Raw genomic sequence first — 25,402 nt, 5'->3', positions numbered from 1 at the left:
ATAGACTCTAATGATATCAGGTGCATAAGTTCACTTTGGTATAAATGGTTGGAAGACCATATTTTGAGAAGCAGTACATGTTGACCTATGGCTATTATGAAGCCAACAGCCTCCTTCTCAACTGAGTTATATGTCTTGAATTGTGCTCCAGAACTGTCCAGTATTGGGGAGGAGTCTGACAGGGCTTCACCTCTTTAAGGGATCATGTAAGATTCCAGGCCTTGAGACATGTAGCCATGACAAAGGAGACATTTCTAACTTTGAATTTGTATAAAAATAATAATTATTCACAGTTTTTTCTTTAAAAGAAGTTGATTTAAGTCTGGTCCAACAGCAGTAGCTATAATTCTTCTTCATTAGATTTGGAATAATGTCAAAATACATATATTTTTATTGCATACATTCTAGTGTTTCTAGTGACCATATATGAAGTCCATGAGTAATAAAGTATAAAATAGTTAAAATAAGTCAAACTTCCAAGTAGCTTTTAAATCCCGCTTTTATAGCCTAATAAGACCCAAATAACTCATTCTTATGTTATCAAGTCTTCCAGACACTCCAGTTCCGAAATCAGACTTTTCTGCCTGAAGGTGTGTGGAACATAATCACTGCTATTGCTACCTCTGTGGCTAATGATCTGTTTTAGTTCCTGCAGAAGTTCCTAGCAGTGTGTTTGCACTGGAGAGGAACCATGTGTCCAGCACATGCCTAGATTCCTCCCGTGGTAAATAGGAACAAGATTAGCAAGATCATGGAAGCCAGCTGATTTCTTATTCACGGGTAGAACTAGGTGAGAAGATTTGGAATGTTTGTCCTGAGTGAATTAATTTCAACTGTAAGGAAGATAGGCAATATTTCTAATGTGTGACCTGAGAGCAAATTAAGGGTTGATATGGGGGCTGCTGTGTACTAGGATTAATAAAGAGAGCAAGACCTTTATACTATACTATTTCCACCAGTACTGTAATGGGCCCTCCTGACAGTAGTAAAGAATCTCATCAGTTATAATGATACAGTATTGTAATTGCAATGCGCTTGCATATTAATTGTGTAGCTAAACATTTGTATGGTTTTAATTTCCTAATATTGTTTCATTTCTTTAGTCAATCCAATTGTGAACCATAAAGGAATTTTTTTTTGTCGGTTGTGGGGCTTGAACTCTGGGCCTGGGCGCTGTCCCTCAGCTCTTCAGCTCAAGGCGAGCGCTCTACCACTTGAGCTACAGCGCCACTTCCCATAAAGGAATTTTTTTTAAATTTTGTATTTACAAGATGCAGGGTATCAAAATCGAGTACAATGACAACAGGGGATATGCCATAGGAGGAAGAACATACAAAGGAAACAACAACAACAAAAATAATAAAAATCACATGGTACATTTAAGACAGTAACAATAAAGATAGACCTCTTTTGTCCATATCTTGGGGTTAATTTCACTTAGCATCATCTTATATGGTCATTTGTTCATGGTTTTTGAGCTTTTCAACTATTATTATTCTTAAGCAAGTCAAATGATACAGAAAGATACATATAAAATTATTTTTTATGTTCTCTTAACTATAGTTAACTATAACTATGCTCTTCCTAATTTCTTTTCTGTATAGGCAGTTTGTGGCCATTTTATGGCAGATTAATTGGTTTAATACAATGGTTTTTTAATCAGGCAATCTATATTAGATTGAACCATACAATGTTGCTGTGTTCATTGGCCAAACTTGTCAAATATTGAGCATTTCAAGTGGTTAGGATGTACTATTGGGGGAATTTATTCTTGGAAGTGACTTTGTAAGTGTAGCTCTACCCTTTGCCAGTAGTTAAATGAATGCAAGACACATTATTGATGGTAAAAGTGGTAGAGGCTGTAATTCCCACACGGCACTTCAGCTTGAGGGTGCTGCAGAAATCAGTGAGATAGAATAGGAGAAATACACAGTGTGAGTGAATAGAAAAAAACTCAGCTAAGAGCAAGAAAAATTAGAAGGTAAACTTTTTGATATATAGAAAAAAAGGGCTGTTTATAACATTTTTGTAACCTGTTTTATTACCTTTACATTTACATGACATATGGCGAAGAAAAGTGTATCTCTAAATCCAGAATATGATTTAAGTTTATATAATGTCCTGTTTATACCTGGTGTTTTGGGTTAGTCATGTGCTCTTCCCGCCTCCCTTCCCCCACCATAGACCACAGTTGACTCTTTGTAGGTATATTTGGTAAAATATAAAAAGAAAATGTGAAGTCAATGATACAATCCTACTTTTTATTAGTCTAAAGTTCCATATGTGTATATTTGTGTGGACAATATTAGATCTCATTAGGGGAAGTGCCTGAACTGAGGAGAACCTGCTCTCTTAAAAAGGAGCATGCCTTACAGAACATGGCCAACTAACCAGGAGCTGCCTGTCAGTCCTCAAGGGTCGTATTATGCTCTTCCTCTATCTAAACTCTCTCTTTACAAGAAAAACAAGAAGCAATATTGTTCTTCCCCTGTATTTTTATTTGATTACTTCTTGAGATTTTTCCCACCCAGAATATTTTAGCTATGAAAATAAGGATCCACGTGATATAAAAATTTAAAAATCTGAGAACATTCTGGCTGTTGGATTGAAGACAATGTTGACGTCTGTTTTGTGTGTAGCTTGCTGTCCTTGGGTTTTATGGCTAATAGTTTTTGTCTGGAAAAAGATCAGGCAACAATCTCTGCCTTCTATTCCACTGTAAATAACAGAGGATAAAAGGAAATGTGAGTGCACTCATCACAGGATGAGTTGTGTTTATTTGTGATCACCTTTACGGAAAAGTGATTCTAGTATGTGTAGGAAGAGTATAGGAAATAATTTCAAATATTAGTTATTTTATTTTATATGTTTTTTTGGTTGGTTGTGGGGCTTGAACTCTGGGCTTGAGTACAGTCCCCAAGCTCTTCAGCTCAAGGCATGCGCTCTACCACTTGAGCCACAGTGCCACTTCTGGTTTTCTGCTGGTTAATTGGAGATAAGAGTCTCATGGACTTTACTGCCCAGGCTGGCTTTGAACTGCGATCCTCAGATCTCAGCCTCCTGATTACAGGCATGAGCTACCAGTACCTGGCAAAAGTTCTTTTATTTTTATGAACATTTTTTTCTTAGCCACTACAGTGGGAATTATAAAATGTGCCTGTTCTGATTTTCTGGATTAAATCAACTTTTCATCATGATGGAATTTAGATAGATTTAAATGAAATGAAATTCACCACTTTCAAGTCAGAGTGGAAACAAGATTATTCTTCAAGTAGGAGGTTAGCTTGTGAATGTGGCTGAGTGTGTCTGAAGCCTGCTGCCAATTAAGAAGGGCTTCCAGTGTCTGTCTATTTTACTGGGACTTTGCCATAAGCACAGCTGCCTTTATAATCATTATCATTTCTACATTATCTATTGTTAGGATTCTTACCCTCAACTCTCAATTGCAAAACATGTTTTGGGAGTGTCAGGGGAAGGAAAACGCAATATTGGCATTTGAACTTGGTGTCTCCAGCCCTTTTTTTCTTAATTTCTCAGATAGGATCTTGTACATTTTTTTGCCCAGGGCAGTTCCCTACTTCTGACCACTGCCTCCCATGAAGTTGGAATCAGAGGTCTGAGCCACCATAGCTGATCTCAGTCGTTTATGTAATGTACAGTTGTACTGCTTTGAACCTTATTGGAAAAATGAATTTGAAATGTTGCCATGTATTTACCTAAAAATTTGGGGAAAGCAAGCATGTTGGAATTACCAAAGCAAATGTTGCAGGATTTGATTTGTATACAAATGATGAGAAGATAACATGTGGTATATTTATGATAGCATTAGGATTACATTTAGTATTGTTTTGACAGTGTCATTGAGAGGGACAAACTAATCATTGGGCTTACTTGGCACCCAGGAGACTTACTTGCCTGGATGACAGCAGGAGCTGTATCTGGCACCTTGCTGTGACCAGTGGCTGTTGCATTGGCAGCCTCCAACTTGATCGTGTCTGTCACTTACCCCAATGTTGGTAGATTATAGGCTGTTTTCCACCCTTGAGTGCCACTTTTCTGCCATCACCTTAGAATTAGTGGTTAGGTCTTTTTCCAATTATGAATTCATTATGTTAATTTCAAAAAAGAGGCTTGCTTTTAAATTCAGACATTGATACTTAACTGCCTGTGTGTTTAAAGAGTTTATAAAAATGTCTTCTGAAATACATTATGTGTAGTAATTGAAACTTACTAGAATGAAAAATGGAGTCTTGGAGACTTCACATAGAATTGGTCAAAAATATATTTTTAAAAAAGGCATGACTTTTCCCCCCAGATGAATGATGGCAGGGTTTTGATGTTACTGAAATTGTAGGAAAAACACAGTGGGATATAATGGGTGTGAGGATATTACTTTTGAGAAATGAGAAACAATTTAGGTGTAAGTGGTGAGAGAAGAGAGGTAATAACAGTGGGAAATGGATCAGGAAACCTCAAAGCCAAGCATCTTGAGGGTCTGAGGTTCTTAACAAAGTGGAAGTGTCAGTGTCTTTTCACAGTTGCTACCCATAAGATGGATCATCATTGAATTTGACAATGTAAAGGGATAACTTGAAAAATGAAGTTTCACAAGATTAAAAATAATGTTTCGTGTATGTTCCCAAAATTTGACTCACAAACCACATTTGTTTCTTACAAAGCAATATTCAGTAAGTCCTTAATTCATTTCACTTGTAAATGCTTCTGCATAGGTAGGTGTTAAGTGATTTATCTGCCTATCATTTAAAATGAATTGAAATAAAGGTATCTGAAGAAAGTCAACCTCAGAATCCTAGCATAAAAATGAATAGTCAGCTGGGCACTGGTGGCTCACACTTGTAATCCTAGCTACTCCGGAGGCTGAGATCTGAGGATTGTGGTTCAGAGCCAGCCTGGGCAGGAAACTCGGTGAGACTCTTTTTTTAAATTTTTTTAAATTTTTATTTATTTTTTATTGTGAAAATACTGTACAGATGGGTTACAATTAGATGGGTAAGATAATGAGTACATTTCTTATCAAGCATTGTAGCCTCCTCCTTTGTTTCCCCTTCACATCCCTTCCCATCCTCCCCCCCCCCCCCCCCCCCCGCCCTCCCACCCAATCCTCCCCGTTCCTCCCCCACACCAAAGTTGTAAAGTTCGTTTTTGACATAACGACTTGTACATCTCATTGTTGCAGTGGGTCCACCTGTATCCCTATTTAATCGATTTGTTTTTCCCCTTCCCCTCCACAAAGTATACCGACATCAAATACAGTGACAGCAGGGGTTATACTGTGGCGGAGGGACATACAAAACAACAAAAAAATAATATTATAAATGTGTTAGAAACAATCGCATGAGAGAAAAAAAAACATTTGAGTACATATCTTAGGATTCATCTCCAATTAATGACCAGAAAACCAGAAGTGGCTCTGTGGCTCACGTGATAGAGTGCTAGCCTTTAGCAGAAGAGCTGAGGGACAGTGCCCAGGCCCAGCATTCAAGCCCCATAACCAACAAAGAAATGAATCAATTAAGTAATAGCCTTTAAAAAATGTATACATGTGAATCTGTCCTTTAGATTAATATCTGAATAGTAGCTATTTTTTAAGGCTGTAGTTATTTAAGACTGATGGGCTAGTCAAATAATTTGAATGAACTTTTAGGTGAACAACACGAAAGTCTATTGTAGGGTGCAGTGGTTGTTTCTTCAAAGTTCATGCACTATGATGTTATTGACATTTTTGCAATTATTTTCTCACATGTGTATAGACATAAATTTGTAGACTTTTTACTATAAGATTTTCATTCTGCAAAACAAACTCATTCTTGCCAGACACATGTGAGGTGAAAAGACATTTCACTGGTTTTGGAATAGATAATTGAATTTAGTGATTCAGTTGCAGTGGGAGAACATCCTCTTATTGTATTAGTGTTATAACAAACACATCAATAATCTGCTAGTACAGTCATCTTCTTTTGACTAGTTGTAGGTTCATAAAGGTTTATCCTGATTTCGTGATAATGTATATTGTTTTGATGCAGATGTGGCTGGGGAAGACAAGAGAAACCCATAGCAATATTAAGTAAGATATCTCAGTCTTTGAGTTTATAGTACTACCTAAGAGTTTGCATGATTTACCTTTGCCTTCTATTTGCATATTAATACCACTATGTTTAAGTGAAATGCTAAATAACATTGATTTGTCTTTTAAAATATATTTAAACATGGTTAAATATCTCCATTTTTAATAACTATCATTTTGCAGAGCAATTTTAGGTTCATTGCAAAAGTGGGCAGAAAGTATGAGTTCCTACGTACCCTGTAGCCCAGCATAAATGCACAGCATTTAAAAGCATCAGTAATCCCCAACAGAGTAGTACAATTGTTGCTATCATTGAATGCTCATGTATATTAATTTACATTCTACATTAGCACAAAGGTTTTGGTTATTTTAAAGGATTGAACTTACTTTGAATAGTGTCCTTTCCCATATTTTCCCTTTCTTTTCATGTTTGTATTTTTCTAGTCTTATACAGTATTAGAAAGATATGTCTAATTGTGATACCCAAATTTAATGATTAATGTGTTTGACTGTTTTATCTTGTTCCAACTTCAACAATTTTTTGTACTTGAGATTCCAAAAGAAGAAAAAAGTTAACCACCTACTTTTATCTTGTATAATATTTATAAAAACTAAAATCTTAATCTAATTTTTTGAAGGGGCTTCTAGTTTATTGCTGTTGGTTTTTCAAACAGGAAGAAGCTTAAATGCGGGAAGGGGTGGGACCTAAGAGGAAGTATTAGGTTTTCAAATTCCTACCACTGAAAGCTTGCATTCTCTTGGTTTTTGGACAAGTGTATATGCAATGACTCTGTTGAAACTAAGTGTCTTTAGCTTGAAGTGGGGGGCTGGTCCTGGTCCCAGACTTAGAGACAACTAGGTCTGATCAGAGCTGTCAGGTGACAGTGGGCCCTTCTTACTCTAGGAATAGCCACCCTCCCAAGCCCCATCCCTGGACAAATTATTAACATTCAATAAATTTGAGTTTCTATTGTGTGTCAGGTCTTGATCTAGCCACCAGGAAACACCAATGGAAGAGGAAGCTCTCTGTTCTTAGAGATGAAAGATTTGGAAGGCAGTAATTGCATGTTCTTATTCTTGACTCAAATTCCTAAAAGCCATAGACTTAACAGGAGAACAAATAAAAGCACATGCAGATCATACCCCTACAGCTTCAGCATCTTTAGAAAATAGGATCATTAGTAAGCCTGTGGCTGCAGAGAGTAATCTTGGGATAGCTTAAGATCCAAGTCAGAAACTGAAAAAAAGTGCAAATAAAAGAGATGGTAAAACTTAATTCAGAAAAAGAAAACAAGAGTCAATGTGGTTTACAGCACTGGCTATGGGAGAGGATTTGGTAGTAAGATTTTCCTAAGACTACTATTCTCAGTCCCTGGTAAACAGGACTCCTAGGGGAGAATATCTTAGTAATTGATAGAAAATCTGCAAAGGTTTAGGAGAACCCAACTGTGTTATGAAGCAACAATATTTAACTGACCTTTATAAAACTCTCCACAGAACCTTAACAGAATACCATAGAACATGTATCAAGTTTCTTAGGACACGGGCCTTACTTATTTAAAGAGAAACTTAGCAATTTAAAAGATTTGTAGAGGTGAGAGGGAAGGGATGCTAGGGGAAAATCAAAGGAGGAGACAGCAATGCTCAATAGGAAATGTACTCATTATCTTGTTCATGTAACTGTAACCCTACTGTACAGCATTTATACAATAAAAAGTGTACAAAAAACAAAAGATTTGAAATCATATGTTCTCTGAACATAATAGAACCTAGCTAGAGATTAATGACAAGTGACAGATGAAACAAATGGGAGAGTTTTATCTAAGTGCAAAACCTTGATCCTCCACCCAGAATTCTGAATTGTTTACGTTATCAGACTGGAACATGGGAAAAATAATTACCTTCCTTCTGACAATGTACATTGCCCAAATGATAACTAAATGTATTAATTTATTGTTGCCCATGATAAAGTGTTTCTCTGTCCACTTTATTTTACAGCTTCTCTACTAAAAGGACTAAAACATGCTAACATAGTGTTGCTTCATGATATCATCCATACCAAGGAGACACTGACACTTGTCTTTGAATATGTGGTAAGTTAAATAAGAATTTAAGCTTCTAAAACTTGAATGAAAATCTCGCCATTTTATCATGGAGATTTACTTTTAGATTGTTACACAGAAGTGAGTGTTTTTATCTGAATGAATGAGAGATAATTTTGCATAAAATAGTGGTCCTTTAATGTATGTTTTAAAATATATCTCAGAAGAATATCCAGAACTGTGAAGGTGACTTTTTGTTATATGTATTATCTATTTGTAGTCTATGTGTTTAGCATACATTGTAATTTCTAGATTTACTGAATACAGTTAAACAACATGAGAATCACTATCAAAGGAATTTCAAAGACACTAAAAATCTGTCCCTCTCCCCCCCCCCCCCACTTTTGACTTGTAACTTGGTTTTACAACCAAATCCTCATGAAAATTTTCTTTTTTTGGAAGAAAGCTTGAAACTTTATGTTTTGAAGTTTTCCCTTTCAAATGTTATTTCAGCTATTAATTGAGACTTCCAATTTGCATGACACCCAATGTAACGATCTTATTGTGTTGGGAGTATTACTGCTAGAAGACTTGGACATGAACTCTTAATTAATCTTTCTTCATTTCCTTAAGAAAAACATATGGTGTTTGTGTAGCAGCACTTCAGCATTTAACTGTGGAATCATGAAACGTAACCATGATAATTAACATTCCAATTTTCACAGATGGATCTGAGAGCATGTAATTTATAGGATACAAATGACATCAGTGCAGACTTTTTATTGAGAAGAATAGCTATTGGTATTGTGAATGTATTAAGGACCCATTTTGTAATTACCACATTCTTTTGAAAAAAAAAGCTCCATGATATATTTTCCATTTGTCTTAAAGAGTATAAAAGAGTGAATATTTGCAACATTTTTATCTTGCTAATGTCTGCCAGTATCTATTTTTCATTTGAAAATTGTTGTCTCATGAAAAAACCATTCATCTTTTCTATTTACATATAAATGATAGATACATTTAAATAATATGGTAATGTGGCTAAAAGGACAGCTAGAGCTAAGCAGTTGCATATATTACATGCTACTAAGAATGGATGCAGATTCACACATCAATGCAAATATAATTTCTTTTGTTTAATCCATGATTTGGAGTCAATAGCATATTTAACTGGTTTATACTTGGAACTTTGGATTCAGATTTTCCAGTAGGTCTCATTTACATATGCCAATGAAAACTAGGTTTTTCTAACTACACTTACACTTTTATAATGTTTTACAGAAAAGGTATTTCAAAAGTGACCTTATTTCTTCCTTTTAATTGGATAATTCGGCTGACAGTAATAAAAATATTTTGGTTACCCAACTCATCATTAACATTGGTAGAGAAACTAACATCAATAAAGTGGAAATACATTCTCAAAAATCTTAAAGTAAATTGAAATATTTTTGTTAGGTCAAACAATGATAATAACTTGAATATTATTTGATGATTTTAGATTTTATAGAATTGCCAAAAGAAAAAAAAGGGAAGCAACTCATATTCCTGTAATATTTGCCGATTAGGATTGATTTTTTTTTTTTTGGTCGTGGAGCTTGAACTCTAGGCCTTGGGCTCTGTCCCTCAGCTCTTCAGCTCAAGGCTAGTGCTCTACCACTTGAGCCACAGCACTACTTCCGGCTTTTTCTGTTTATGTGGTGCTGAGGAATCGAACCCAAGGCCTCATGCATGCGAGGCAAGCACTCTACCACTGAACTACCTTCTCAGCCCCTAGAATTAATTTTTGAACGTAATCATTTTTCCTTGTGGGAGTGAAATTTTCCTTGGTCACAATTAGGTCTTTTAAAATCAACCATGTGATAGCTTGGGCATATGTGGTACTCCAACAGTAATATTACCTTCTTTACTTTTCTGAGGATGTCATTCATACTATATACAGATACTGGTTTTAGAAAATGAAGCAAGCTGTGTGGGTGACCCCCCCTCTTCTTTATTTCTCTTCTCAGCCTCTATTTTCTTATCTTACCTCCATTTCATGCCTTTTTAAGCATTCTGTTTATTCTCTGTACTGCTATAATTCTACTATCTCTGATGAAGCACTTTGACTGCTATATCTAAAATTTGTTCTCAGTGAAAAGAGGTTTCAGAGTTTGCAAAGTCATGAGCGGTGGGCTCCAGAACATCTTAAGAATTTTGCCACTTAGGATGAGGGAGATATAGAATATTTGCTTCTGTGGCAATTGCTCAGTACCAAAAGAACCAAAAGAATTCTCTAAATTTTGTCAAGAGCATTTTAAAAAATTTTCCTGCACTGCTTTTAAACTGCTTATTCTTTGTAAATATGCTGATGCCGCAAGGAAAATTTAGGTTAGGTACTTCAATGGATTAATTGGATTGCTTTTCTCACAGTATCTTAGCAGAAATAAATTCTACCCTTTTCCTGCAGGTTTCATATCAGTGAGAGGTGACTGTAATTTTGTAGCATGAAATCCTTGGGAATTAGAGCAGACATTAGTTGGGGGACAAAGGGTAGGAATCAAGCAGGAGCTGTGGGCTTGGCATGATGAGTTAGTAATAAAGAAAAAGAGCTGAAAGAAAATGTTTAAGACAAGCATGACCACAGTATTGAAAACTAGCACATTTAGCTTGTTGACTTTTGTGTTGGGCACTATGCTGAGAGCTGTGCATTCCTTGCCACTTTCCATTCTTGACAGCACTGTGGAGCTATGGCTATCACTGCTTTGCATGGGAGAAACCAAAGGATGAGGACAGTGATGAGTGTGTCCAAAGTCTTGTAGTAAAAAAGCAGACTCATGTCTATCTTACTCTGAATCTCAAATATATATATACATATATATATCCCAAATATATTTTCTGTTTATTTTTGCAATTTTACTTTGATGGGTAAAAAAGGGAAAGGAATTTTCATCATTTTTTCCATAACCGTGTACTTAAGACCATTAACCAGTTAACTCTTAAACACAATTAAAATGTTGTAGATTGCACACAGTTTTTACCAACAGGTTAACCATTTAATCTTTTTTTAAAAAATTAAGCATCTATTGATTCATTATTAATAAATGCATATACAACTACTACAGCCATGTAACAATGGAAATTTTTAATCATGTATTAAAATTAGCATTTCATAATCAGTAATGGGTCTGTCACGATTGCTTGTGCTTTCAACCAATCTCAGTTTTAATAAAAATGATCCTTGAGATCATTGGGAAATAACTATGATACATGCAGAGTTTTTTAAATTTTATTTTTATTATAAAGGTGATGTACAGAGGGATTATAGTTACATAAGTCAAGTAATAAGTACATTTCCTCTCCTACAGTGTCATCCCTTCCCTCACTCTCTCCCAGCCCCTCCCTCCCATCACCCATCTTGTATAGTTCACTTTCATCACAGTATCCAGTGAGCTCCATTGCTGCACTTTTTCACCCTTTTTATCTAGAGTTCTGTGCTACCTCTACCCTCCCAAAGATAGACACAAGAATAAACCATACAGAAAGAAAAGAAAACAGAAACAACAACAACAACAAAACTCAGGAATGAGACTAGGATGTCCACTCTCTCCACTTCTCTTTAATCTAGTTTTAGAATGTTTAGCTACAGCAATAGGCAAGATGAAGTAAAACTCTCCCTCTTTGCAAATGACATGATCTTGTACTTAAAGAATCCCACGGACTCCACTCCCAAATTACTCAAGCTGATTCAAAACTTTGGCAAAGTAGCAGGGTATAAAATTAACTCTCAAAAATCAATGGCTTTTCTGTATGCCAACAATGAGAAAAGCGTGGCTGAAATCAGGAAAGCAACTCCATTCATAATAGCCCCACAAAAACTAATAAAATAACTAGGAATTAACTTAACCAAAGAAGTGAAGGACCTCTATGATGAAAACTTTAAAAACCTGAAAATGGAAATCAAAACAGAACTTAGAAAGTGGCAAAACCTCCCATGCTCCTGGATTGGAAGGGTCAACATGGTGAAAATGGCAATACTTCCCAAGGCTATCTACAAATTCAATGCCATACCTATCAATATTCCAACCTCAAACTTCAGGGAAATAGAAGAGGCAATCCAAAAATTCATATGGAACAATAAAAACCCCAAATACCAAAAATGATCCTTAACAGAAAGAACAGTGCTGGGGGAATATCAATACAAAATTTCAAACTCTACTACAAAGCCATAGTAATCAAAACACCTCGTACTGGCCTCAGGATCATTGGAATAGAATTGAAAACCCAGAAATGAACCTACAGGTCTATAGCCATCTAATCTTTGAAAAGGGATCTAAGAAAATAGAATGGAAGAAAGACAGCCTATTCTGTAAATGGTGCTGGCAAAATTGGTTAACTATTGTAGAAAATTAAAGCTAGATCCTTATCTATAACCCTGCACCAGAATCAACTCCAAATGGATGAAAGACCTCGGAGTCAGAGCAGACACTCTGAAAACATTACAGGATGGAATAGGATAAACCCTAGGTCTCCTTGACACAGGCTGAAATTTTCTTAAAAGAGACCCAGAAACACAACAAATCAAAGAAAGGTTGGACAAATGGGATTGCTTGAAATTGCAGAGCTTCTGCATGGCCAAGGACATAGCTAGCAAGATCAATAGAAAGCCAGCAGATTGGAAGAAGATCTTCACTAGCCATACAACAGACAAGGGTCTCATATCTAAAATATACTTGGAACTCAAAACATTAAATGCCCCAAAAACAAATTTTCAAAGAAACAACTGCCCAATAAATAAGTAGGCTAAATACTTAAAGAGAAACTTCTCTGAAGAGAAAAGAAGGATGGTCAATAGACACATGATGAAATGCTCAACCTCTCTAGCCATAAAAGAAATGCAAATCAAAACAACATTGAGATACCACCTCACCCCAGTTAGAATGGCTATAATCAAGAACTCTGATAACAACAGATGCTGGAGGGGATGTGGACAGAAGGGAACCTTACTGCATTGTTGGTGGGAGTGTAAACTTGTTCAACCACTTTGGAAAGCAGTATGGAGATTCCTCAAAAGACTCCACATAGAGCTCCCCTATGACCCAGCAATCTCACTTTTGGGCATTTACCCAAATGATCACAAACAAGACCACACTAAAGCTACCAGCACAACTATGTTTATTTATTTTTTTTTTATAAATTTATTTATTTATTTATTTATTTTGGGGTCCGGTCATGGGGCCTGAACTCTGGGCCTGGGCCTGTCCCTCAGCTCTTCAGCTCAAAGCTAGCGCTCTACCACTTGAGCCACAGCGCCACTTCTGGCTTTTTTTCTTTTTGCTTATGTGGTGCTGAGGAATCGAACCCAGGGCCTCATGCATGCAAGGCAAACGCTCTACCACTGGGCCACCTTCCCAGCCCCACAACTATGTTTATTGCAGCCTTATTTACCATAGCTAAGATATGGAACCAACCCAGATGCCCCTCAGTAGATGAATGGATCAAGAAAATGTGCTACATACACACAATGGAATTCTATGCTTCCATCAGAAAGAATGACATGGCCCCATTTGTTAGTAAATGGAAAGACTTGGAAAAAATTATATTAAGTGAAGTAAGCCATGCCCAAAGAAACATAGGTCCCATGGTTTCCCTTATTTGCAATAACTAGTATATGTCTGAAACAAGCAGAAAAGGTCAGATAAGTTGATGTTAGGTGAAATGAACCCCAAGATAAGGATTCAAATGTTTTTTTCTTTCTTGGTGTTGTTTCTAACATATTTATAAGATGATTTCTTTGTTGCTTTGTATGTCTCTCCCCCACAATATAACCCCTGCTTTCACTGTATTTGATGTCGGTATAATTTGTGGAGGGGAAGGGAAAAACAAATTATTTAAGTAGGGATCCAGGTTGACCCATTGCAACAAGGAGATGTACAAGTCCTTATGTCGAAATACGAACTTTACAACTTTGGCAGATGGGGGGTGTGTGGAGGTGTTAGGGGGTGGGGGAGGAGATGGGAAGGGATGGGAAGGGGAAACAAAGGAGGAGGCAACAATGCTTGATAAGAAATGTACTCTTTACCTTGCCCATGTTATTGTAACCACTCTGTATGGTATTTTCACAATTTAAAAAATATATATAGAAGAGAAAAAAAACAACAAACAAAAAACACTTTTGTTTCCATATCTTGGATTTCATTTTGGTATATATGCTATTTTACATTGATATAAAGAGGCACATAGGCATTACACTTTTGTGTTTCTCTCCTCAGAATATCCTCTTTTGGTCTCACTGTATGTGAGGTGTTTATAATCCTGTATAATTTATCATGTCCCAGTGTATTTTAGATCTGGTTTCCACATATGAAAGAAAACATGCACTATTTGTGTCTCTGAGCTTGGTTTACCTCATTTAACATGATTTGTTCTAGCTCCATCTATTTCTCTGAAAACGATGTAATATTTCTAATGCTGTTGGTGAAATTTCATTGTATATAGGTACTACATTTTTTGGATCCACTGATTGCCTGGGATGTTTCCATGCCTTGCCTGTTGTGAGTAGTACAGCAATTAACATGGATATACAGGTGTCTTTACAGTCTCCTAACCATGATCTTCTGGGTAGTATGGCTGGGTCATAGGGAAGATCTCTGTTTTTGAGGAACCTTCAAACTGCTGTCCAGAGTGGTTGTACTAGTTTATAGTCCCAACAACAGTGCAATTGGGTTCCTTTTTCCCATACGTCCCCAACGTTTGTTGTTGTTCAAATTTACAATGTTGGTGAATCTAACTTGTGTGAGATAGAATCTCAGAGTTATTTTGATTTGCATTTCATTTATGGCTGAGGATGATGAGCATTTCCTCATGTATTTCTTTGCCATTCTTACCTCTTCATATGAGAAGTCTCTCCTTAGCTCACTTGCTCATTAGTGATTGGTTTATTAGGTTGGGGAGGGGTTAATTTCTTCATCTCCTAGTATATATTGGATATTAGGCTTTTGTCAGATGTATTGCGCATAAAGATCTTCTCCCAATCTGTTGACCATCTTTCCAGTTTAGTAATTCTGTACTTAGCTGTGCAGAAACATTTTGATATAGTCCCATTTGCCAAATCTCTCTCCTATCTACATGCAGAATTTTGACTGAAAATTTGAGTTACCAATGTAATTAGTTAGAAATGCAGAGCAGAGTTCCACATATATTCTAATGTCACTTCAGAACAGAGATGTTGGTCACACACTGAAAGGTTAAAATCAGGACAACTATTCAGTTATAAAAGGTTTATTTCAATTTTGAATTTTTTTATGTTTCTGTAGAGTAAATTCCTAAGTTCTGTAATGCCTCATATATTCTACTTGGGCATATGTAAATACACATGTGCATACTTAAACAGAGAACTTTGTTATTTAGAAATTGGAAAAGTCAATATGAAGATAGTTTCCCAAGTTAATGATATTACTGTATTTCAAATATGTTAATATTAAAGTTATTTTCTAACTAATGTTGATTTTTGTAGTTCCCTGTAATCAACAGTACATCTTTTTGTTGGAGTGCAAGTTGAACAGTGTAGGAAAAACCAATTCCCCTGCTCATTAACACCATTGATATAAGGGGAAAACAAAATAATTTAAGGTGTATTAGATACTATTTGATAATTCCTTTTGACTTTAGAATTAAGTTTTTAAAGGTTTGCTGAGGTTCCTCTGTAATATGAATTTCACCAAGTGAAGCATTGTTATATATGACAATACATAAAATTTCTGTTCTTGGGATTAAAAGAAAATTCTAATCCTAGCTCTTTTATACAAGTCCCACAAATGATTTTGAAGGTAATTATTAAAGCAATTCGGTAGATAATAGGATATTGTTGGACTTTTCTTAAGTGCTATGAAAAGCATCTGAGACATTCTGTAGTGTAGGTACTTACACATTTACACAGTGTATAGATACAATGATCTGGAAGCTTTATAAAATCTATTCAAAGTCCCATTCAGTGTTTTTTGTAATGCTGCACATTTTACAAAGGACCTCCACCTATGTTGTCTCAAAAATTTCATCTTAAACATTTGAGGAATGTAGACCATACATTTATATCCAGTATTTTATTGATGCAGAGTAATAAGTGTGGTGAATTTAAAGCAGATTTACTTAAGTCACTCAACTAAGTTAAAAGGATAAAGATAAGATTACAATCCATGTTTCTTGTATTTAATATCTCTTTAATCCATTTTGCCCTACAGGAGTTTTGTATGATGAACTAAGCTATACTTGATATGGGCCTGGATGCTGAAAGTCATATTTTGTCTTTAAACCCTGCCACGTGGTTTACCTAATGATTTCATTTCTCTGCCTCATACATTTTTATTTCCAAATCTATGAAGAATGCTTTAATTAGCATGCTTTTATATAACATCTGTTCATGAAAAGCCATAGCTCCCCATCAATATTCTGGTTTCCAGATTAAACTATCTGGCAAACATTTTTTTGCTCTGCTACAAAATAAATTATATGTGCACATAAACTTGCACATGCAAATTTAAGTAGGGATGGTGAGAGAAGACCTTTCTGTAGGAATGAAAGAAGGTAGGCATATATATTTATGAGGAGCACTCTACATAAACAGTGTGTCGAACAGCAGGACTCCTGAGTCTGGGAACAGAAAGAATGACAGGGAAAAAAAGACAAAATCCAAGATGGAGTGAGATTCCAGATTGTATTGGCCTTAAAATTTTGTTTTATTGGGTTAGCCTTAATGCACAGTGAGGCAGAAATACACCAAAGGGTGCTAAGTAGAGAAATTATCTATCATACCTATGTCTTAATTGGCTTTTCTTGGATACTTTGTAAAGACACCAAGGTGTGCAACATGGAGACCATTACCAGGCTGTTGCCATATAGTCTAAGCCAGAGATGTTGTCAACACAGAGGTGGTAAGAAGTGGTTTAGTTCTGGATTTATTTAGAAGGCTAAGCTAATGAAATTTGGTGTGGAATTTGAAAGACAAACAGGATTTCAGAATAACCTTGCAATGATTTTGGTTTGAGCAACTATAATATTTAAGCTTTTATAAGGTGATAGGAGAAACTATAAGAGGAGCAGTATGGAGACTGTAACCCCACTTTAAATGGATTAACTTTGAGATGCCCCTTGCATATGTGAGTGAAAATGTGAGTGATTGGCTGTAAGATTTTAGGGATTTGGAGAGATGTACGTGAATTTATAACTATAACTGGATTGTAGATATTATTTTAAACCAGAAGATTAGATAAGGTCACCAAATGTGATAATTGTCATATTAGTACGCTTAAGTGAATCATACCTTTTGATACTCATATTCTTTGTTTTTGTCCCTTTGATTGGAGCTGAGCTTTCAACTTGATCTGACCAATAAAGCAATATGATGGAAAGCCACACTGACTACAATTAAATTTTCTTATAAGCCATATAAAAAGACTTAAGGAGCAAGAGAAAGGTGGGGGGAGAGGGAGAGAGTGATAGAGAGAGAATCAGAGAGAGAGAGAGAGAGAAAGAGAATCTATACTGAAGAACTGTGAACTCAATAGACAGAGCAACATGGCCCCAGGCATAACTCCCCAGGCTAGACAAGGTCCAGATATGCCACTAAAGGACTTTTCAGTAGAAATCAGCAACATATTCCAGTCTTTCAGATACAGCATGTAGCCTAGGGAAGTTGTTCTTGCTCTATATTTTCTGAGTTTCCAGTCTATAAATCTATAGTAGTAGAATAGGTTTTGTTTTAAGATACTAGGTCTTAAATTAGTTTGTTATGTATCAATCAATACCCAGTGCTCCATATGAATAAATTTATGTTGAAAATGGAAGAGAGGTCCTTGGATAGAACCCTTCAGCATTAAGGAATGACCACCATAGGATACTGAAAAGGTCTACCACTACAGGAAATTTTTTCATGGTTTTATGTAAAATGCTTTTTTCTATTGTGAAAATACTGTACAGAGGGGTTACAATTACATGGGCAAGATAATGAGTACATTTCTTATCAAGCATTGTAGCCTCCTCCTTTGTTTTCCCTTCCCATCCCTTCCCATACTCTCCCCACCCCCCCACCCCCCCTGCTCAATCCTCTCCCCCCACCAAAGTTGTAAGATGCATTTTTGACATAACGACATGTACTCTCACTGTTGCAATGGGTCAACTTGTATTCCTATTTAAACATTTTTTTTTCCTTCCCCTCCACAAATTATACTGACATCAAATACAGTGAAAGCAGGGGTTATACGGTGGGGGAGGGACATACAAAGCAACAAAGAAATCATCTTATAAATGTGTTAGAAACAATCACCTGAAAGAAAAAAAAACATTTGAATACTTATCTTAGGTTTCATTTCCCTAACATCAACTTATCTGACCTTTTCTGCTTGACTCAGACATATACTAGTTATTGCAAATAAGGGAAACCATGGGACCTATGTTTCTTTGGGCCTGGCTTACTTCACTTAATATAATTTTTTCCAAGTCTTTCCATTTCCTAACAAGTGGGGCCATGTCATTCTTTCTGATGGAGGCATAGAATTCCATTGTGTATGTATACCACATTTTCTTGATCCATTCATCTACTGAGGGGCATCTGGGTTGGTTCCATATCTTAGCTATGGTAAATAAGGCTGCAATAAATATAGTTGTGCTGGTAGCTTTTGTGTGGTCTTGTTTGTGATCATTTGGGTAAATGCCCAAAAGTGAGATTGCTGGGTCATAGGGGAGTTCTATGTGGAGTCTTTTGAGGAACCTCCATACTACTTTCCAAAGTGGTTGAACAAGTTTACATTCCCACCAACAATGCAGTAGGGTTCCCTTCTGTCCACATCCCCTCCAGCATCTGTTGGTTTTAGAGTTCTTGATTATAGCCATTCTAACTGGGGTGAGGTGGTATCTCAGTGTTGTTTTGATTTGCATTTCTTTTATGGCTAGAGAGGTTGAGCAGTTCTTCATGTGTGTATTAAGACTATGAGCTAGTTAAATTGAGATTCACAGGACAGGGGCTATCTGTAGCACCTACCAAAATATGTAGAACAGAGTAGATGCTTATCAATTTTTTTAATGATCAGGTTTGAACTCAAAACTCTTTGGCAGATGCTCAGCTAATAAAACCCCTTGCCCTTTATTTTCTTGTCTTTTTTTTTTTTTGGTACTGGGCATTGAACTCAGGGTTTTTTCATGCGGGCAAATGCTTTGCCACTGAGCTACATTCCAGCCCTGCCATTTATTTATTTATTTATTTATTATTTTTGAGATGGTATCTCATCTCCTGTTCATGAACATACCTGCACCTATTTTAAACTTTTCATCGTAGCTCAAATAATAGGTTGGTCTCGAACCTCCGTCCTCTCCATCTCACCTTCAAGACACCTTCCTAGCTAGTATTAGAGACATGAGCTAGGGGTACCTGGCTCATCAAGTATTTTATGTCAGAATGAATGAACAAGTATGTGATATTTGAGGCAGGAAGAACAAGAGACTGTAGTAAGTTTGCTATATAAGTGAAGTAGCAAAGAGAAAGTAGTACTTATTTTTTTAATTTCTTTGTTAGTTTTACCTATATTCTACCTGTATTTCCTATATATAATCTTTATTTTTTTTATAGCAAAACAACTGCTGGTGGTATATTTAGAACAATCAGACTTCCTAGAAACTAAGTAGCCATCAGAAAATGGCATAATTACAGACACCTCGTTGTGTCAAATGAATGAGAGAATCTGGCGACTCTGAGTGAATGTATTAGTCAAAAGCTCTTTTTTGCAAACAACAGAAATTCTATCACTGATATAAACAGAAGATAGTGAAAAGAATCAGAGCTTACTAGCATGGCCAGAATCAAGGCACCAAACTGTATCACATTTACTCTACTCACTAAGAGTGTAGAAACTAGATAATGTCTCTTAATTTGTTTGCCTGCTTGCCCTGGGTGACTAGATGTTTCTGCTCTTTTAATGGTAATAAAATTATGTTATCTTTACCTTTTTTACTTTCTTCTGTTAAACCAGTACTGGTTGTGTTTGATTGTCTCAGAGGAGGTCACATGCCGTGTGTAAATTGCCCAGGACCCCAAGAAAGGTTTGGCATTATAATCCTGTCTCCTACTGAGATTTATAAAACAAGGGATTTTTCTTAGTATAGGAAATGCACTTCAATATAGGACATGTTTACCTAAACCATCTCCAAAACATCCACTGCAATACTTTCATTATCCAGTCTGTGTAAGTCCCATCTAGAATACAAAATAAATTGCAGGTGGCACAGGCAAAAATTCATTGTTGATAATCTCTGAGAAACCATCAAGAATGCAGATAGGTAAGAGTAAGTCTGCTTTTTAAAAATGGTGGGGAAGCTGGGCACCATTGGCTCACGCCTGTAATCCTAGCTACTCAGGAGGCTAAGATGTGAGGATCTCGGTTCAAAGGCAGCCCGGACAAGAAAGCCTGTGAGACTGTTATCTCCAATAAACTACCAAAAAACTGGAAGTGGCACTGTGGCTCAAGTGGTAGAGTGCTTGCTTTGAGCTGAAGAGCTGAGGGACAGCGCCCAGGCCCCATGACCGACAAAAAAAAAAAAAAAGGTGGGGAACAGATTTTTTTTTGTCTAAAATTCAAACCTAAATATCTAAACCTTAAGTTCTAATAATCTTCATTCTCATTCTTTCCCCTAGAAATAGTGTAGAAATGAAATCTACTTGTCAGAAGGATTTTTAAAAATTTATCTTCTGTTCAACTTTACCCCAAACCTATTGATTAATGAATTGACCTCATTGATGAGAAAAATCAATTAGGGTATGCTAGAGGGCATTGTCCTTGACCTTGATCTACTTGATCATTTTATTAATGACTCAGATGAAGATGTGATAATTATATGTCTGACTTGTTTGGGGGTGGGGATATGTGTGGGTGTGTGCACACATAAACACACACTTGTGATTGCAGTTGTAATTGAATGAAAGTTCAGAAAAGATTCTGATGAAATGATGAAACAAACCTAATAAGTGAATTGTGTGGAAATAATTAAACAGTATGTTAATCAGATAAATAAAAAGTTCAACTGAATGTAAAAACAACAGAGTAGAATAATGCTCGTAAAAAACATTATCTATCTATCTATCTATCTATCTATCTATCTATCTATCTATCTATCTATCTATCTATCTATCTATCTATCTATCTATCTATCTATCTATCTATAATCTAGTTCTATCTCCTGCTTTAAAAGACTTTGAAGTCCTGAACTTTAGGCCATTAGACAATTGAGTTCTATGTTACTTTCACAGATCTGAATTATGTCATGGAACTACAATTGTTTTTTCATGAAAACATCTGAAAAAGTGGATTTGACTCACAAACTTTTCTTTAGGGAAATCTTCAAAGCTGTTTCATGACTGAGAATTAGTTACACAGTAAAATACTATCATAGTATATTTTGAAGGGGGGCATAGTTTTTCAGAATCAGGTACCACATGTGAATGAACATATGTAAGCATTCTGGAAGACTGAATCTTCAGGCAGCATGAGATATATATAACAAGAAAGTAAAGAAGCAGAAAGAAACAAGCTAGCTTTCAGTCAGTGCTCTTTGTCATGCTTCATATTTTCTCTAGTTCGCTGGATAAAATCAATTAACTTCTGTCCTTTTGCTAATGTCCTTCTGTCATTTTCCTTATTTAATAGGATATAGGTTAAAATTTTTTTATCTTTAAATAGTTGTATAAAAACAAAAGCTTATTAATACAGTACATCTTTATCAATGCCACCCTACCAGCCTACCCATTTCTTTACTTTTCTTAAATTTTTAGGATATGTATTGAATTTTTGTTTGCCATTTAACAAAGCAGTTCATATATATAATGCATCTTGATCCTTGTCATCCTTTCAACATTTTCCACCTCCTTTGACTCACCCCTTCTCTTATTTTTATTAATTTAAGGATACATACAATGAATTCTTGACTGTATTCTCCCTCCTTCCCCCCTTCATTTGTCTACTCCTCCCACTTCATTTGTCTACCCCTCCCTGCTTGGCCCCAAAGCTCTTTTGAAAGTATCTATTTCATGATAGTTATTTTGTTGGGCTTTGACTTACTCTTTCTAAAGAATTATACTGTTTGAACTCCCCATAGTCTATTTTATTTGTTAATTCATTTGTAACTGCTTGTATGCCACCTAGTATGTTTAGTTACAGTATCATTTTTTTTATCATTCTTTCTGATGGATGAGTAGAATTTCATTGTATATATTATACCACATTTTCTTGATTCCATTATAGCTATCTAATATTCAATAAGGGGGTTAAAACCATAGGCTGGAAGGAAGGCAGCCTCTTCAACAAATGGTAGTGGCAACATGGGATACCCACATGCAAAAACTGAAACTAGATTCTTATGGATCACCTTGCACCAGCATCAATTCAAAATGGATCAAATATCTCAATGTAAGACTGGAAAAAAATGAAACTATTCCAGGAAGGGGCAGTGGAAACATTAGAGTTCCTAGGCACAGGTTGAAACTCTCTAGGTAAAGATCCAGAAACCCAACAAATTAAAGAAAGACTTTATAAATGGGCTTGCAGCAAACTTAAAAGTATCTGCACAGCACAGGACATAGCTAACAAGCTAAATAGAAAGTCCACAAAATGGGAGAAGGTTTTCCCCAGCTATACATAAGATAAGGGCCTAATATTCAAAATGTTCTTAGAGCTCAAAATATTAAACCCTCAAGAATTGACAACCCAATTAATAAATGGGTTAATGACTTTAAGAGAGATTTCTCAGAAGTAAAAATGGCGAGTAGACATATAAAAGAAACATTCAACTACTCTGGCCATAAAGGAAATACACTGAGATTCCACCTTATCCCAGTTAGAATGGTCATTATCAAGAAAACGAACAATAACAAATGTTGGTGAGGATGCAGCCAAAAGGGAACCCTGTTACACTGTCAGTAGGAATGTGAGCTTGTTCAACTGCTCTGGAAAGTGGTATGGAGGTTCCTCAAAAAGGAATAATTCTTTGTTTTAGCTAATCTTCAACTGTTGGTTTGCTGCCATGTTGTGTGCTAAGATCGTAGTTTCTATCTTTCAGTTGATCCTGTATCTATACTCTGTGTTCTAGTTTCATTTCATGTACTTGTCCTAGACATAATTTGTCATCCTAATAATGACTTAGGGTTTTAATTTACATGATCTAAGATAGAAGTGTGTCTGTTCTTTAACTTTCTTCTTCTAACTAACTTGTGAAGTTTTATCTTTTAATTAGTTTTTCACTTTATTTTAGAATTTTAAATGGAAGACATTTTAGAAAACTCACAAGGAAGAGAAAAACAGTAAAAAAAATCTTTGAGAAGCAAAGAAGTTGTTTTTTTTTTTTTTTTTTATCAAGGCATTCTAAAAAGTTTTATTGACATGAAATAAACCATATGTATTTAAAGTTCATTACATTATCAGTTTGGATATATGCATATACTTGAAATATATATACATGAAATGATAGCACAATTAAGTTAATAAATGCTATCAAATTTGTTCTGTACCTTCTTATAATTCTTCCTTCCTTCTTTACACTCTGTCTTTAGTTCTTGGCAACTTCTCATCTGCTTTCTTTTTTTTTTTTTATATTTTATTTTATTTGAAAACATACTGTACAGAGGGGTTACAATTACATGGGCAGGAAAATGCATACATTTCTAACCAAGCATTGCAGTCTCCTCCTTTGTTTACCCTTCACCTCCCTTCCCAGCCTCCCCCCTCCCCCCCACCCAATCATACCCCCCTCCCTCCCCCCCACCCAATCATACCCCCCTCCCTCCCCCCCACCGACATTGTAAAGCTGGTTTTGACATGACATTTTGTACTTCTCATTGTTGCAACAGGTCCACCTGAATCCTTAAACGACTTGTTTGTCCCCGTCTCCTCCACATGTTATACCGACATCAAATATAGTGAAAGCAGGGGTTACACTGTGGGGGAGGGACATACAAAGCAACAAAGAAATAATATTATAAATGCGTTAGAAACACATGCATGAAGAAGTTGTTTTTTAAATCTTCTTTATCCTCACAGCAATAATTGTCAGATTTATGAATTTACAAAAACAATAATCTTCAAAAACTGTATGTTTGAGGGTCTGAAAGGCAGAAAAGTGACATTAAACTGATGATAATGATCAATTTGGAGAAATTAGAGAAAAGCTTTGGCTAAAGGTAGAAAAGTCTCTTTTTTGATGAGAGTTCCCAAGATGGTGATGAAGACAATCAATAATTCCAATTACCTTCGCATTAAGTTGGAGTAAGTTTTTAAGTAATTGAAGAAAATCATTAGCAAACTGAGTTCTAAGTGGAGAGCATACATTATTAGATACCATACAACATTGAATCACTATTGCTTTTCACCAGTTTTCAGTTGGTAATTTGGTAAATGTTTAACATTAAAATGTGTATTTCATCTTGCTTAAAGATTTAGTTTCTATTTCATGAATTTCACAAATATTTAATTAACATTTTACATTGTTTTCACTTAATGTAGAACCTTTGCCTTGGTATGGGAATATTAAATCACTCTAGTTTTAAATGATTTTGTGGTATATTTACAAGAGTTAAAGAGTACTAAAGAGCCCATTAGTTATAGATTTGATATGAGAAACATCTTAACTTTCTGCTCCCTCACTGTTTTTGTTTTTGTTCTAGATACCTAGTAAAGCTTTCTTTTAATTCACATCTTGGTTTCTATTCTCTGAGGTCAATTATTTTACAATGAAAAATGTTTATGTAGGTGTTTCCCTTTTCTCATTTCCCCATTTTAAAACAAGTAAACCCATCTTCTTCTGCCAGTCCCCTAACCTCTCATCTTTTCAGTAGAGTTATACTATACTTCTAATTAGATTGGGATTCAATATTTAGATTATAATTATAGTACTGTATCAATATAAGTTTTTGTTTCTGAGGAAGATAATTTTCAGTGATCACTTTTTCCTGTTTAAGTTTTGCTTTCCTGGAAATAATACTAGTTTCCTATTTCTTATTTTGATTAGGAATTGCAGGCTTCCAGTGCCTGATGTATTTTTTCCTAATTTCTTGGAATGCTTTTCCTCTCTTTCATGGTTTGGAACTTTTTCCTCCCCATCTTACATTGCTTTAGTTTAGAGAACACAGTTTTTAACACTTTCATGTGAAAGGATGTATGAAAGATTCTTTTTATGAAGCATTGCATTTGTGAAAATATTCAACATTCAGGCTTGATTGACATTTTGGCTAGATGTTGAATTTTTGATTGGAAAATAATTC

General features: G+C 35.7%; 1 protein-coding gene across 3 annotated transcripts in view; it reads left to right on the top strand.

Annotated features, from left to right (window-relative positions):
* Cdk14 (cyclin dependent kinase 14) overlaps positions 1-25,402 on the top strand; it is a 538,666-nt gene that overhangs the window by 211,081 nt on the left and 302,183 nt on the right. For all 3 annotated transcript variants that reach the window (XM_042684715.1, XM_042684719.1, XM_042684716.1), the window contains exon 6: positions 8,084-8,178. In XM_042684715.1, the coding sequence (XP_042540649.1) occupies positions 8,084-8,178 (95 nt within the window). The remainder of the gene's footprint in view (positions 1-8,083; positions 8,179-25,402) is intronic.

Source organism: Dipodomys spectabilis, unplaced genomic scaffold (genome assembly GCF_019054845.1).
Source record: "Dipodomys spectabilis isolate Male_0828 unplaced genomic scaffold, ASM1905484v1 ptg000089l, whole genome shotgun sequence".
Classification (NCBI taxonomy): domain Eukaryota; kingdom Metazoa; phylum Chordata; class Mammalia; order Rodentia; family Heteromyidae; genus Dipodomys; species Dipodomys spectabilis.
The sequence above is the reverse complement of the archived record's forward strand: the minus strand, read 5'-3'. Positions and strand labels throughout refer to the sequence as shown.